Consider the following 16070-nt stretch of genomic DNA (forward strand, 5'->3'; position numbering starts at 1 on the left):
GCTAAAGATTTTCCTCTCTGCATGGAGCAGCAGATACTCTCTGTAGCGTTTCCCTACCACATTTAAATACTAAAACCCTTTCTCTAATGTAACAACAATAAACTCCTGCTGGAGGAAATGTTGGGAACATGAACAATAGTGTTATGTCCTAATAGATTTCTGTGGGGAGAGTTTCAGTCCAGCTTGGTTTAAAAATGCAGAGTTATTAATGTGCTGCTTTTTTTTTTTTTTTTTGCTGCCATTCAAAAAGACAAACTGAGCGAGAGAGAGAGAGAGCTGCATTATTAGGATTGAGATATGAAGGACAGAACGTGATCTGGGTTGATGAAGGAAAACAGGGATAAAGCGAAAGAGGATTAGGCCTTCTGTTAGCAACGAGAATAAAGAATCTATGTTGGAATGAGAGACAGAGACGGAGGAATAGTCCAGAAAAGACTATCTCTAAAAATTAAAATGACCACAAGGGGTATAATAAGGTGAGGGGATAGGGCAAGAGAGCAGAAGAGATGAGATAAAAAAGAGAGAAAATTAGTTTTGAAGTTATGCTTAAAGCAACACATAGAGCTAATATCCTTCAGACTGTCTATCTTTTACTCCCTGCATGCCAATAAGGATGTGTCAAGCATCTAATAGACAACCCCTGGTGTTTCTCTGTAGTGGGTCTGTGTGTGTTATCAGGTTGATTTTCTGTGTCCTGAGGCTGTTTCTGGTGGCCCTGGTTTTAGGTTGCTGAGGGAAACGAATGCTATGCATTATGGGATAATCAGGAGTGCTAGTACCCTTTGGCGTGCATGTCTCTCTAATCTGCTAATGGATCTGTCTGAGTGTCCGTGTGTGTGTGTGTGTGTTTGTTGCTTGTCTGCTAATTTGTAGTTCACTCAAAAGACTTTCCGACATCATTACATTAACTTATACTCAGAGCTGTCTTTTCTAATAGTCCCTGCCATAAAAAGCTGATTTCATGCATGCAGAATGCCATTACTAATTAAAATAGGTTAAACAAATCCTTCACTGACTCGTAGAGAAGGATTTTATTTCAGTGATCTGGCTACTTCTAGTGTTTAGATTCAGAAAAGAGCAGCAAACTGGTGAGGATTTAAAAGTTTTGTGCATGTTCTGGTGAAGTCTGGTTGTGCATCTTTTCAGGGAAACGGAGGAACCGCACCGTCTTCCACAGAAGAAGGCCATGAGGACTTTGTGGGCGGTACTTATGTTAGATTCGACGCTCCCAAAGCCAAGATAAGGAAGACCTGGCCCGGTGTCCGCGGTACTCCCTGTTTTAATCTTGTTCTTTCACTGTTCAGTTACATTCTGACAATTGGCCATGGCTGGATTTGTGAAGAGCATTACAAGCAAATCGTGAGTCATCAGATTTGTACTTACTGGTGCATATGTGTTTGTTCTACCCTACCAGACATGATCTTGCATCGTTACATGGTGTCCCGTGTGATCTGGGCCTACATGCTGTCCATAGCTGTGACCTACAGCATCACTTTGTGTCTGTTCCCTGGGCTGGAGTCAGAGATAAGGAACCCCACCTTAGGCGAATGGCTGCCCATCCTCATCATGGCCACCTTCAACATGTCAGACTTTGTTGGCAAGGTCAGCAGACACTTTAGCTTTATTGAACTGTAACTGTATTATGCACACTGTTAAGGCCAAAATTATTCATATCAGATTGCAGATTTAAAAGATTTATTTTGATTCAACTGAGAGGTTCTTGGTAAGAAATTAGACAGATATCTCTTAAAAGATTATAAAATAATATAAAAGGAGAGTACTTTTGGGAAAAACCTTTTTTTGGCATTTCATTAAAAATGGCAAAATTATTTGTATTCTTCTTAATAACATGAAAAATCTTTATTGGCTGTTAAACCCTTCTTATAATTGCTGAACAGCTTTTTGCATGTTTCCATTGCTATTTTGATGAGGTGTCTTTTGCAATGCACTCCATATCGTGGAGGTTTGGAAGGTCTCTTTGCCATCACGCTAATCTTTAGCTCCATGCATAAGTTCCCAGTCAGATTCAAGTCAGGACTCTGGCTGGGGTTCTCCAAAATATTAATGTTACTTCCAGTTAGAAGGAATATCCAACATGGCCAAATGTGCATAGTAAAAAAATAAAAGAGATAGCTGCAGTAAAAGTATTGTATTGTATTGTACTTCAATCCATTTGTTAAATCTATCAAACCTGATCAAATGTTGCAGTAATATTGGCAGGATTGCCAGCTCTCACTCTGCTTGAGTGAGACTCAAGCATTTCCTCTGTTTCTCACTCTCTCACAAGGCCCAGACAAACCTAAAACTAAGTTTAAAAAGTATCTGCCTTAACCATTTCTTTAACACTAATGATATTTTTTACAAAAACAAAACCTAATAACTATTAAGCAGCTGCATCTCCTGTTTTCATTTATTTGTCACAATGTCTTTGGCTCCAGGCAGGATGTCTCTGACTGCTTCATTTCTAAGGGGAGTGATTGAATAACATGGAGCCATTGTTAATATTATTAGAAACACCTGCAGTTTCATTGCTTCAGCTCGATCAAACACCTGTGCTAGTGAAAACATTTTAGGACGTTATGTTTTAAAGTACAGTAGGTGCTGGATGTAGTACAAAGGAACTTTTTTTCCCTGTTTCTATTCGAAAGATATGACCTTGTATGCAGCACATGGCCAGAAAAAACTTTACCACAATGATCGGCTATATCTGTTTTGGTCAACCTGCAACCTTTTTCGGATGGGATTAATCTGTTTAAAAAAATAATCGTTTTTACATTCAATACATGATTTCAGGCATTAAAGGTAGCCTATACCTTACATTTAGCATTTGAAGCTAACTTCAGGAACTTCCATCCAAAACTCTGAAAATCAGTTTGGACTAAACTCTTTTCTTTGGGGAACTCCAGTGTCTTTCTGTCATAATCATCGCTTGTTTTGATCTGAAAAACCTTTCACAATCTGTTAAACCTAAGCTGTATTGGAAATTTCACTTATTTTTTATAAACGTAGCAGTCAGTTATAGATAGACACATGAATGGAGGACAGAGTTTGGTCCTGTGAGTGGAGATGTGGGCCACTTTTTGCTGGATCTAATCTTGATATCTTTCTGCATTGAGAGTGGCTTCATTGACGACCAGCCATGTTTTTCCAGTGAGGGAGACACAATCCCACATCATCACACTGCCTCCACCAAAAGCTGTCTGGCAACAGCAGAAAGGACGTGGCAGGTTTATGGGTACAGCCCTCTAATGCATTTTCCTCAAAAATGTGGCTGCAATCAAGGGGAAATAAACAGACTTTCTAACAGTATAAGATTTATGGCCAAGAAGCATTGTTGCAGCAAAGATAGAACATTGGCCAAACACAAATTTTGTTACTTATGCATTTTCAGGACATATATGCAATAGGTTAGTAATTATTTCATACTGCAGAATTTTTTTATAGAAATGTTAAAATGAGCAACTTCTTTTCATATCTAAAACCAGTGATGAAAGATGGAAAACGTTTACTGAAAGCATTAATTTAACAAGACTGAAATGAAAACTTGGCTGGTGTCCGTAGACTTAGATTTTGGCTTTAAACACATACAATATAAAGTGTGAATAAAGCTGTATTAGATGTGACTTTCTCGTGTTAAATAGTTTTGATAAAGAGAATATTTTTCCCTTTGACATTTTTCTGTTATCATCCAGAGCAATCAAGAGACCAGTAGCTGAGGGAATAACTGTGTGTCGGTGTGTTTTGATCAGAGACACAGTTTAATATCCCATGGTTCATTCAGATTTGTACTTCCTTTTACCAAGTGCTCTGGCAGCCTTGCTTAAGTACTGCCCCCCCCTCTTCTTAGATCCTGGCGGCGTTGCCCTACGACTGGTCCGGGGGCCGCCTGCTCTTCTTCTCCTGTCTGAGGGTGGTCTTCATCCCTCTGTTTGTCCTGTGCGTGTACCCGGCGAGTGCGCCCATGCTGTCCCATCCTGCCTGGCCGTGTCTCTTCTCACTCCTTATGGGAGTCACCAACGGCTACTTTGGGTCTGTGCCGATGATCCAGGCCGCTGGGAAAGTGCAACCCGAGCAGAGGGAGCTGGCAGGTGAGCTTTGTTGAGTAGACCTGTGCTGTGTTTTTGGTCATCATTTGGTCTAGTTTTAAAGCTGACAAAATGAACGATTTCCTATTGTTTCTCTGGTGTTCGGCTTAGCCAATGATGGATGCCATCCTGTAGCATTTTGACGTAGTTTAAATCAAAAATCCTCAAGATCAGATTAAATATAGGTTACAAAATAACACACTGAAACATGTACTTAGAAGTGTGAGCACTTCGCGAGTGAACACTTTTCATAACAGTTGAAAGAAATAGACTAAGAAAAGAAGACAGACAGTCAAAGTGTCACATTTCAGTTTGTGTGAACCACTGCTCGCTGTGTCTTTTTTTCGCCTGCTGTTAGGCGAACATTTTCTGAAACTGACAAAAAGGTTTTGCACATCAGCAAGGATACACTTTCACCCACTGAAGCAACACTGGCCCAAATCATACTACTACTACCGTACTTTATTTAGGCTGAAGTTTGGCTAAGCTCCACCATGTAGTCTAGGAAGGCTTAAACTACAGTGCTGTAAAAACTGATTTAATATTAAACCTAGCCCTCTGTTTTACCATAATTTGTCCTCCAATCATTTGTCTTACGGTCTTCAGGCTGGTCAGTGTGATGTCTAAAAACACTTTTGAACGCGACCAAAATGTGTTACTTTAAAATTCTTTACAATCTTGCTCTGAGTTGCTGCAATCACACCGTTTAAAAGCCTTAAATAAAACAGGGACTGATGGGTTTGTGTACATAAAATAGCTAACCTATTTTATGTATCAGAAGGTATTTGTGTAATTATTCAGTTACAAACACATTTTTTTAGGATGCCTGCTCTTGAAGTAAAACAAAGCTTGGTAATTGTCCAGGGAGCTTCACATTTTGATGAATAATATAATATGCAATATTAAAAGGACATATTTCGTTTTTAAATTTACTGTATTAGTTTGTCCCTCTCTTTCTTGCCTGCAAAAAAAAACCTGGCTGGACAAGTGTGCTTTAACTCACCCTTTATCATTTTTAGGGGAAAATGACTCAAATGCAGAGCACCTAAAGTGAGAATGTTTAATGGAAAAAAACAACACAAATAAAAACAACTTACAAAAGTCAGGTAGAACTAACAAAAGACATGGAGAAACCGACCACGGAGCAGAGAAACAGAAGAAATGGCAGATTAACTGAAGGAACCAGTGACGAACAAAGAGATTCAATAAGTGCATACACTGAGGCAGGGGTAGAGAAATGACAGGCAAACCAGAAGAGCTAATCAGAGGAAATGTGGAGCAGCTGAGACAAAAGGAAAGAGAAGAGCAGAAAATATAAGGGAAAAACAAACATGAATGGAGCTAAACAAGAAACGCTAAGGAAAAATGTCAAAATTAGACCGAACAGAAGGCTAACTAAAAAGGTTTTACGAGAGGAACACAAAGTGATGAACTAAAAGAATACAGCTAACAATGATCACAAGGAAAGAACCGATGAGGCAAAACTCAAACGCGAACAATTAAACAGAATTTGGCAAAACCTTTAGAACATACCCAAGCAAAATGCTTATGAACCTGAACACAAATGAAAACCTAAACCTAACAGAGGTGGATTGTGACACCATTATGCAACACTTTTTAATGTTCAATGTATTTTAGAACCAAGAATAAGTTTTTGACACCAGTTAAACAGTTAACGCACTGGTTATGAATTTGAACAAAACAACGGAAATGGAAATAGCCAAACACTCGTCTAAGATTGTCTGCAGGTGGCAGCATCACAGGAGGAAGACGGCCCACCTGTAAAACAATAACGGCTTGCTGCCATAAAGATAGCTATGAGGAGAACTACAGCCTAAATGCTGCAAGGATTCTTTCAGAAGCACTTAACAGAATGTCAATACTGCACACAAGAGGTTAGTGTTAGGATACATGTATTAACTACAACAAGTAGATTAAGCTGACTGAGCAGCCAACTACCTGGGTACCAGATGGGTATGTTGTGTCATTTGTAGTAATTTTGTTTACTATGTGAGATGAGAGTTTTCCAGGTGTTTAGCAGATCAATTAGATTTCTGAGGTGCTTTATTTTTAGAGACTTCATTATTATTTTAATATATAATTTTTTATCGACACATGCTCATGTAAACAAGGAGCATGGGTGTCTTTCGTAGCAGCGGTCGTATTTACAGCATGCTCTCAAAACCTTGTCCTTTGTCTACAGATAGAACAAGAATGGATGGAAAATTATTATTGTCCTTTGTTGTTTCTTGTAATACGACTATATATAGCGATTGTCAACAAATTTACTGGGTAACAGCCGCTAGCCAGGGCAGGAGTACAGCACTGCTTCTTCCGGCTAATGCGACTCAGTGTCTCTCAACCCTTCCCACTTAATGTTTGTTCAGAGGGCACCATGACAGACTGTTTTCGCCAGCAAGTATGCCTGCAGCATTTTTTGCCTCTTTAATACGGATTTGTGGGGCATCTCTGAGGTAAAACCTGTATCGACACAGAAAGTAGAGGGGCATGGCTTTGGTATCAGGAGATAAAACAGGGACTGATGGGTTTGTGTATATCCACACCGTACTCTAAGGTTCCCAAAAAACTTGACAGCAAAACACTTTTGTTCATTTCCAGCAAAGCACACAAGCAAGAAAACAAAAAACATCCGTAATGTACAGGGGTTGGACAATGAAACTGAAACACGTGTCATTTTAGTGTGGGAGGTTTCAAGGCTAAATTGGACCAGCCTGGTAGCCAGTCTTCATTGATTGCACATTGCACCAGTAAGAGCAGAGTGTGAAGGTTCAATTAGCAGGGTAAGAGCACAGTTTTGCTCAATATATTGAAATGCACACAACATTATGGGTGACATACCAGAGTTCAAAACAGGACAAATTGTTGGTGCACGTCTTGCTGGCGCATCTGTGACCAAGACAGCAAGTCTTTGTGATGTATCAAGAGCCACAGTATCCAGGGTAATGTCAGCATACCACCAAGAAGGACCGACCACATCCAACAGGATTAACTGGGGACGCAAGAGGAAGCTGTCTGAAAGGGATGTTCCGGTGTTAACCCGGATTGTATCCAAAAAACATAAAACCAAGGCTGCCCAAATCACAGCAGAATTAAATGTGCACCTCAACTCTCCTGTTTCCACCAGAACTGTCCATCGGGAGCTCCACAGGGTCAATATACACGGCCGGGCTGCTATAGCCAAATCTTTGGTCTCTCAGGCCAATGCCAAACGTCAGTTTCAATGGTGCAAGAAGCACAAATCTTGGGCTGTGGACAATGTGAAACATGTATTGTTCTCTGATGAGTCCACCTTTACTGTTTTCCCCACATCCGGGAGAGTTACGGTGTGGAGAAGCCCCAAAGAAGCGTACCACCCAGACTGTTGCATGCCCAGAGTGAAGCATGGGGGTGGATCAGTGATGGTTTGGGCTGCCATATCATGGCATTCCCTTGGTCCAATACTTGTGCTAGATGGGCGCGTCACTGCCAAGGACTACCGAACCATTCTTGAGGACCATGTGCATCCAATGGTTCAAACATTGTATCCTGAAGGCGGTGCCATGTATCAGGATGACAATGCACCAATACACACAGCAAGACTGGTGAAAGATTGGTTTGATGAACATGAAAGTGAAGTTGAACATCTCCCATGGCCTGCACAGTCACCAGATCTAAACATTATTGAGTCACTTTGGGGTGTTTTGGAGGAGCGAGTCAGGAAACGTTTTCCTCCACCAGTATCACGTAGTGACCTGGCCACTATCCTGCAAGAAAAATGGCTTAAAATCCCTCTGACCACTGTGCAGGACTTCTATATGTCATTCCCAAGACGAATTGATGCTGTATTGGCCGCAAAAGGAGGCCCTACACCATACTAATAAATTATTGTGGTCTAAAACCAGGTGTTTCAGTTTCGATGTCCAACCCCTGTACATGCCAAAGAAGAAAATCATAGCCTAAGGAGTCTATCAGGCATGCCACATCTTAAACTGGCAATATTTATGCACTCTTTCTCACAGAAGTTCTGCAAATCCATCACATTTTGAGGACATCTCTTGTCTACAGCATTCTTCAATTGAGACCACAGATTTTCAGTTAGATTTTCATTCTGAACTCTTTGGCCATTCCAAAACCTTTAGTTTTTTCCCCCATAAAATCATCGTTTGTTTATCCCCAGTTCTGCAGCATCTCAGTGTCACTTGACTGGAGGTAACCACTTTGATGGTCATGAATTTATGAAAGTAATCAGGAACTTGTTGCAGAATTGCAGCAATATTTCCATTTTGTTGGTGGTGAAAACACTCTAATCAGACCACAGCAGCTAATCAGCCATGTTATTTGTTTCAGCTCGATAAGATTTAAAAAATCATCCCAGTGTCAGCGGACTACTTATCCGGCCTAGCTACTGTCGAATAATGTAGACTACAACTAGCACTCTGTGGCCTTGAAAATTGTCCCTGTAGGAAAATGACAAATGGTGTCCCTCAGAAAAAAACGTAGTTAAACTCTGCTGTTCTGGGTCTTTGTTTTAAACAGTGCTGCAATGCAGGTCCACCATACAGTTGGTACATATTACACTTATATTTTATACAGTTTATTGCCCACCATATCGCTTTCATGCAAAAATATCAAACTTCAACATCTTGTACTGCTACTACTCACTTCAAAAGCTGACTCAGACATGGTGTTGTTTAAATATATCTGACATAAAGTGGTAAATTTCAATTTTTTAACAGTCAGACAAGCGACAGAGTTGTGTAAGGGGTTGTTGGAAGATTTGTTTTGATTTAGTTTGGTGAACTTTGATAGAAGTGGTTTTGAATAATCCTATTAACAGAATTGTCATCTTGTCTTAGAGTTGCATTTGGGTGGTTGCTTTCTAGACTGAGCAGGAACTTGTGTGTTTGTGGAGGAGTTCTGGGAGGAGGGCTCTTCGCACCCCAGCCAATCTTTGCGTCCTTGAGTGCCAGATGTGGACATGTGTGCTGTATCAACATCTGGATAGAACCAGTTTTAATCAGTAGAACTTGAATTTGTGAAACTGTGTGTGGTCATACCCACGATGCTGTAACATGAGTGTTTTTTCCTTTCTTCAATAAAAGGCTGGTTCAGTGTGCAGCTCCTCTGAGAGAACGGTCTGTCTCACCCTGGCCAGCCAAAGATAACTTTAACTCGCTTGTGTCTTCATTGCATACCTTCTCTGAGTTCATCAGTGTGTCTAACTCTGACAGTGGTCTTACCTGAGAATTAGTTCCCCTCATTTAATGATGATTAATGCACCAGCGTCATCCTTCACTACCTACAAATAGCTTATTATGAAAGATTTCTTTTTTTACTTAAATAACTACTTTGTTCAGCTTTGCTTCACAAGAACGCTTTATGTTTGCAATGATTTTCACTCCTGCCAACATGGCAGAATGTCACGGAATGCATTGTGGGTAAAGAGACATCAGTGTATCTTGATCTTTGGGGCCAAACATCTCTTGGAAACTTTGCTGCTGATATTAGCTGTTTGTGTCATGTTGCTCACCTCTCTTTGAGAAAAGAGAATTTCTTAGATCTTTCTCGTTTCTTTCTTGTTTCTGCAGCCTGACATCCTTTTTTTCTAGCTCTTGCTTTTCTGCTTCTCAGAGTTCTCCAGAGTTGAATGGATCGGGCAAATGTGTGTTTTTAAAGGGGTGATAGGGGCCTTTAGAAGGAATGCATTATTGTTGTTAATGTAAAATTCAGTTCATTGACCTCTTCATTTAGTCAGGGTAATTTAATTATTACATTACTTAATTAGAAATTTAAAAAACTGCAACAACAAAAACATTTTCATTTAAAGCAGACCTCCCTGTGTGCAGCAGGCTCAGGGTAAGGGATACCTTTCTCACTCGATCCACCTGGATTAATAACGTTTTTTTAATGATACCAGTTATGCCTTCGGTTTGGTGCCACAGAGCCCAGTTCCATTTGGTCAGTGTTTTTTCTGTGTCTAAAACATCCTTTTGGAGCTGTGGTCAATTTCAGTTTGGTTTCCTCAGAAAAAATTAATTTTTTTCTCACATTTTGGGGGATTTTAGCATGGCTTTGATGTCTTATTTGGGAAAAAAAAAAGCTTCTGCCTTCTACCTTACTCTTTCACACTTATGGAGAATACAGGACATTGTTAAATGTTGAAAAATGTTTTCCCCTAATTGCATCTTATTCACCAGTGATGTTGGCATTTTGGCATAGCAGTTCCAGTCTTTCCATCAATTTCGAAGTGTTCAGTTTTTAGAATGACACCCTGCCATGGTATATATAGCATTAATCTGAATATCTGAATATTGTGCAAAAGTTCAATATTTTTTGTCACTCATTTTAGAAAGTACAGAAAAGTACTATATGTTAATTTTTAAGCACACTATGCCTGGTTGGGGCTTCTTCTGCATGAATTACTGCATCAGTGCAGTGTGGCACGGAGGCAATCAGCCTCTAGTTCTGGTGAGGTGTAATGGAAGCTGAGGTTACTTTGATTGCAGCCTTAAGGTCATCTGCATCATTGGGTCTGATGTCTCTCATCTTCTTCTTGACATGACTCCATAGTGTCTCTATGGAGTTCACATCAGGCACAATAGCACAATGGTCATTGAACCACCTTTTGGCACATCTGGCAGTGTGGGCAGGTGCAGAAAGCCCATCAGCAGAGGGAATTATGAACTGCACCAAAAGTTCCTGGCAGATGGCTGTGTTGACTGTGGACTTCAGAAAACACAGTGGACCAACAGCAGCAGATGACATGGCACCCCAACTCAACAATGACTGTGGAAACTTCAAGCAACGTGGGTTCTGTGTCTCTCCACTCTCAGATTCTGGGACCTTGATTTCCAAATAAAATTTAGCAATGACCTTTTGTGGCTTACCCTCCTTGTGGAGGGTGCCAGTGATCCTCTTCTCGACATCTATCGTCAGTCTTCCCCGTGATTCTGTAGCCTACTGAAAGACTGAGAGACCATTCAGAGGACCCGGAAATCTTTTCAGGTGTTTTTGGACTTAATTAGCCTATTAGGGTGTGACACCATGAGATTCCATTTTTTAACTTTTTTACAATATTCAAATTTTCTGGGCCCTGAATTTTGGGTTTTCATTATCTGTCAACCATAATCATCAAAACTACAAGAAATAAAGGCTTGAAATATTTCACTCTTTGTGTAATGGATCTATATAAAATAGATTTTTTTCATGATATACATTTTTTTGGATATACATTTTCTTTCACACCGACCCATCAGTATGCAGCCTAATACGTAAAAGTACTGTTCAACCTGTTTTCCTCTCCTGTCTAAGGGCTCCTCAGTAATTTCCTGTTCTGTCTTTTTTTCTGCCTGCAGGAAATACAATGACAGTCTCCTACATGACGGGTTTAATGGTGGGCTCCTCTGTGGCGTATGCAACGTACAGCTTCACCCCTACAGCAGCAGGAGCACGCCTCCCCACATACGCACCTTTCAATGCTACAGGGCACTGAATGTCTACATATACACTAAAACATCCACACACACAAACAAAGAAGTATATATGTACCTATGTGCAGCAGAAGCAAGCATTTATAGTTGTAGCAACATTTTCATCCTCTGTAATGAATTTTCAAAGAGGAGCAGAGCTGGAGCTGCGCCCCTGGTACAGAAGTACTGATGGTAAAATAACTATTTATCCCTATTAGACAGACCTTCAAGCATCTTTTGCCCCTGTTTTATAATAATACATGATTAAATATGAGAAGGTGACATTATTATTGGGTTATATCAGCATAAATTAAAGAATATTTCTGCTACAAGCAGTTTGGGTCTTGAAAGTTTAAGAGAGGTGATCAAAGACCGGAAAATATAAAATATACAAATGTTTAAGTAATTTAAACGTTTCTTTTTTATTTTGTCTGTTTTCACATTGAATCCAAATTAGACATGGGGTTATCTTATTAAAGCTCTACAATAAGTGTATTTAAAGTGCATTTATCTTTCCAGAGTTCCTACAACATTTAAAGCCGAAAAAAACAGAAAGGTCTGTACATGTGTATACAATAGCATGCAATCAGTTAGGTTCTTTTATATAGCAGGTATGTTAGATGAGCAAGTAAGAGTGTTGTCATTTGCAAAACTACAAAGATACATTTCTGTGTGTGGGTAAGAAGCCTTGTGATAAATCCAACAGCAGCAACATAAACTCTTCATAATCAATGAAAACTGTAGAAAAGTCCAGTCTTCAACTTGAGCATATTTATTCAGTAGAGGAAGAAAACATGTTTAAGAAGGAGTTATTTTTAACAAACAATCAGTGGCACAGTGGTTGGTGCACCTAGCAATCCCTTAAAATGAAATGCAATTGGAGATGTTTTTTATAATGATGCTTTACTGTTAAAAGCGTTTAAAAAAACGTCTCGTCAGTAATCCGTGATTATGTTTCCCAGAGTTTTAAACAGTTTTCCTGAACTACTCTTCAAAATTGGAAAGGTTGGAGAACTTGTTATTCAATAAAATTAGATGTTTGTTGACCTTCAAAAGTCAGGAAATATCTCCTCACATGAACTTGCCAATAGCTACAATCAGGACAATAATTAAGCAGTTTTAAACAGTGATAAACAAGAACAAGATGAGAACTTGAAGTTGTTTTGCCACCAGGAAATAGTGAGCAGTGTGTTAAAGGAGGTAGAAAATCTACAAAGTTCGCTGGCTCGCTATAACTGTCATTAAAAACTATGTACACGCTAACTGGTTGTTTGGGTGAAAAAAAATATATATATGTATTTCCTGCTCTGTGAAGCAAAGGATGAATATGTAGAAAAGCCTCTGATCCCAACGGTTAAGTATAGTAGAGGATCTGGAATGCTGGGTGCCTGTTTATCTTCCAAAGGCCCTGGGAACTTTCTAAGAATGCAAGGCATCATGAGACACAGACGAACCTTTCTTTCATGGCCATCTCAGTCCCCAGATCTAAATCCTGTCAAAGATCTGAGGGGTGAGGTAAGGGTGCATCATCCCGGGACTCTGGATGATATAGTAAAATTGCACCAAGAGGAATGGACAAAGATCTGTCTCTCCATGTCCACTCTGTGACATTTTATGGAAGAGTTAGTGTCATCTTATTGGCAAAAGCGCATCGGACAAATATTAACTGCAAGGGACAAAATAACTGAAACACCAGTGATTTTATGACAGAATTTTCCCCCCTCCACTGAATAAATGTTCTCAGATTTGGATCTTTCAAAAATGTTCAGAGCGAGATCAGTTTTATGCAGTAACTGTTGTATTGATTTTAAGGCTGACCCTACATTGTGCATCATCATTGATGATTTAACAAATTTTTTGATGCCACTCTCATTGACACATTGAGATAGTTATGACATATCCTTCAGCTTGGACATTTTGGGTTTGAAGTAGTATTTTTGTATTTCTGATTCTTTTTTCCTGTCACTGGTTATCATCAGCGTAAAAATGCAGGATAAAAGCAGAAAAAAACAACCAGTTGGTGCCAGAAATGTCTGTCTGAATGAAAAGCTGTTATCATGCAATATGAAATGCACTCAATACAGTAAATAGTTTTTGTTTTTTCAAATGCAAATTCTGCTGAATTTAGAGTCGATCCTTTAAGATGCAGAACAAGTCTCAGTGTGAATAGACTTTAAATGCACTGCGTTACCGAGCCTAATATCTGCACTGTTTGAAGAGCAGTATGGAAGCTAACCTTATTACCGTGTGTGTGTGTGTGTGTGTGTTCCTGTCTTGGCATCACAGTGAGAACCATTTTCCCGATTTCACCATCAAATTGAGGACCGTTTGTACCAAAGTGAGGACAATTTGCTGGTCCTCACGACCTATTTTGCTAACGGTTAGGTTTAGGACTAAGGCGTGAATTGACTTTAGGTTAAGGTTAGGGTTATTGTCAGGGTTAGGGCATAGAAAGGGTTGAAAATGACTGAAAATCAATGGAAGTCAATGGGAGTCAGCACATGGTCCTCACTACATATAGCAAAACAAGAGTGTGTGTGTGTGTGTCCTGCTGTTGTGAGAGCACCATATTTCCCCAGACCTTTCTGAACCACTGGGTTTGAAGGTGTCTTTAGTTATTTTTGATAAGATGAGTCACTGAAGGATATGAAAAGAAAGGAGAATTAAGTGGGGCATTTACAACAAAAAGGGGAAATCTCTTTTTGTTGTAAATGCATTTTTACAAGGACGTCATGCTGATTTAACAGCTGAAAGCAGTCCTTCAAGGACTCTGAATTTCTCTCTGGGAGATGGATAAAAACATTTTTCTGTTTGTAAGTTGAAAAGAAGAAATGTACACAATCAATGCAACAACACATGATCCGTTTTAAGAAAGCGGGGAAGAAAAAGCTTGTTGGCGGGGGAGTTGTTCTGATAAAAAGAGGAGCAGTTTATCTTGAAAAAGTGACCATATCTAAAACACTTGTCCTAGCTGAACTTACAGTGAACTGACAAAGGAAATTTAAAAGTAATCTTTAGGAAAATGAGATTAATACTCGTACTCGAGTACTATGATGTGTGAAAGTCTGAATGAAGATTTTTTGCTTTGTATAGCAACTCTTAAGTTGACTGTATTATCCCAACAGCTGCTAAAGAGTGACGTCGATTCGCATGGAAGGCAATGATCACCAAAGAAAAATGAAGTAATAGCAAAGTCTCAAGCTTGAGTAGAAGTTTATAACATTTATATGGTAATTATTTCAGTAAATGCAAGAAAGTCTGGAGAAACTGGCATCCTACCCTGAGATTTAAAACTAAGCTTGCAGCTTTCCTGTAAGCTCAGTTGTCCTATAATTTTCCACATGACCACTTGAGACAAAATTTCAAACAACAAAAAACTGAAATTCTGTCAGGTTTTAGGCAGACTTAAGTAAGTTCTGCTCTGGTTCTGACCAGCATTGTTAAACATTGTTCATATGAGCAACTGCATGACCAAGATACCTGTATAAGCAAACCATCAGAGGTTGTGTAAAACATAGCATCAGTCAATGGAAGTCTCACTGTTCTACACATAATAAGTCTTTACATTACTTTGAGGGTTTAACTGCAGTATTATAATGTACTTGTGAGAATAGCATTGTGAAGACACACCACTCACACTCAGACTAAGTGCATCTACAGTTTTCCCAGCATTCCCACACAGGCATGTTTTTGGCTCTAAAAAGTCACAACTAATGCTGCTCATGTGATGGATGGTGCAAAAGTCAAAATGCTGAGATAGAATCTGTCGTTCATGTTACTCAGACATAAAAAACAAGCCATAGCTGCAGCTAATTACCATGTGTAAAAATACAGAAGGAATATTTACAGAGATTAGTTACTGATTTTTATAATGACGCCATATGCGGATATTTTGTACTGGTATAGCGAAAAAAAAGACACGGTGATTTGACTGACCTGAGAAATGTTATGCTTACAAACAACACCTCTATCATCTTCCTGTTTAATCTGCCAGAGCTGTCTATCCCAGCCATAACATGAACTGCATTGTGTCCACATCACGCAACGTTAGCTTTCTTCTTCTCCTAAAGCCAAGATTCCAATATTTTTTCAAACCTAAGACAAAAAAAACTAATTTTTCCGGCTCTTTGGGGAAGGTAAGAGTGCTGACTCCATCTTTTCCTGTGTTGCCATTGAGTAATCCATAAAAATATGACATATTTCTACTGGAAGGATATTTTTTTGAGGAACACAAACGATTGTACACTGCTCTGATTTTCCATTTGACAGTTCTTTCTGTTTTAAGGGGTGTGGCTCCAAACGCTCTTTTTTGTGTCAGGGAAGTGTGCTATGAAAGTATTTATCTGCTTAAAAAAACATGGAAAAATGTGCTTTATTAATTTTTATACATTCATGATTTTTAGGTGTCCTGGTTGTAAAACATGATATTGATATATTTGGCCTATTATTAGTTTCTCATCTTGAACAGAGTTTCACCAGAAATTTGCTAAACATGTGACTGCACACTGTGAGCAAG

General features: G+C 39.3%; 1 protein-coding gene across 1 annotated transcript in view; it reads left to right on the forward strand.

Moving 5' to 3' along the window:
- The window catches only part of LOC124863073 (equilibrative nucleoside transporter 4-like), a 31077-nt gene extending 17154 nt beyond the window's left edge, over nucleotides 1-13923 (forward strand). Inside the window, exons 7-10 of the mRNA XM_047357325.1 lie at nucleotides 1147-1267; nucleotides 1415-1602; nucleotides 3848-4088; nucleotides 11441-13923. Of these exons, the coding sequence (XP_047213281.1) occupies nucleotides 1147-1267; nucleotides 1415-1602; nucleotides 3848-4088; nucleotides 11441-11577 (687 nt within the window). The 3' untranslated portion in view covers nucleotides 11578-13923. The remainder of the gene's footprint in view (nucleotides 1-1146; nucleotides 1268-1414; nucleotides 1603-3847; nucleotides 4089-11440) is intronic.
- Nucleotides 13924-16070: the final 2147 nt, after the last annotated feature.

The sequence above is a fragment of the Girardinichthys multiradiatus genome, chromosome X (assembly GCF_021462225.1).
Source record: "Girardinichthys multiradiatus isolate DD_20200921_A chromosome X, DD_fGirMul_XY1, whole genome shotgun sequence".
In the NCBI taxonomy this organism is placed as follows: Eukaryota; Metazoa; Chordata; class Actinopteri; order Cyprinodontiformes; family Goodeidae; genus Girardinichthys; species Girardinichthys multiradiatus.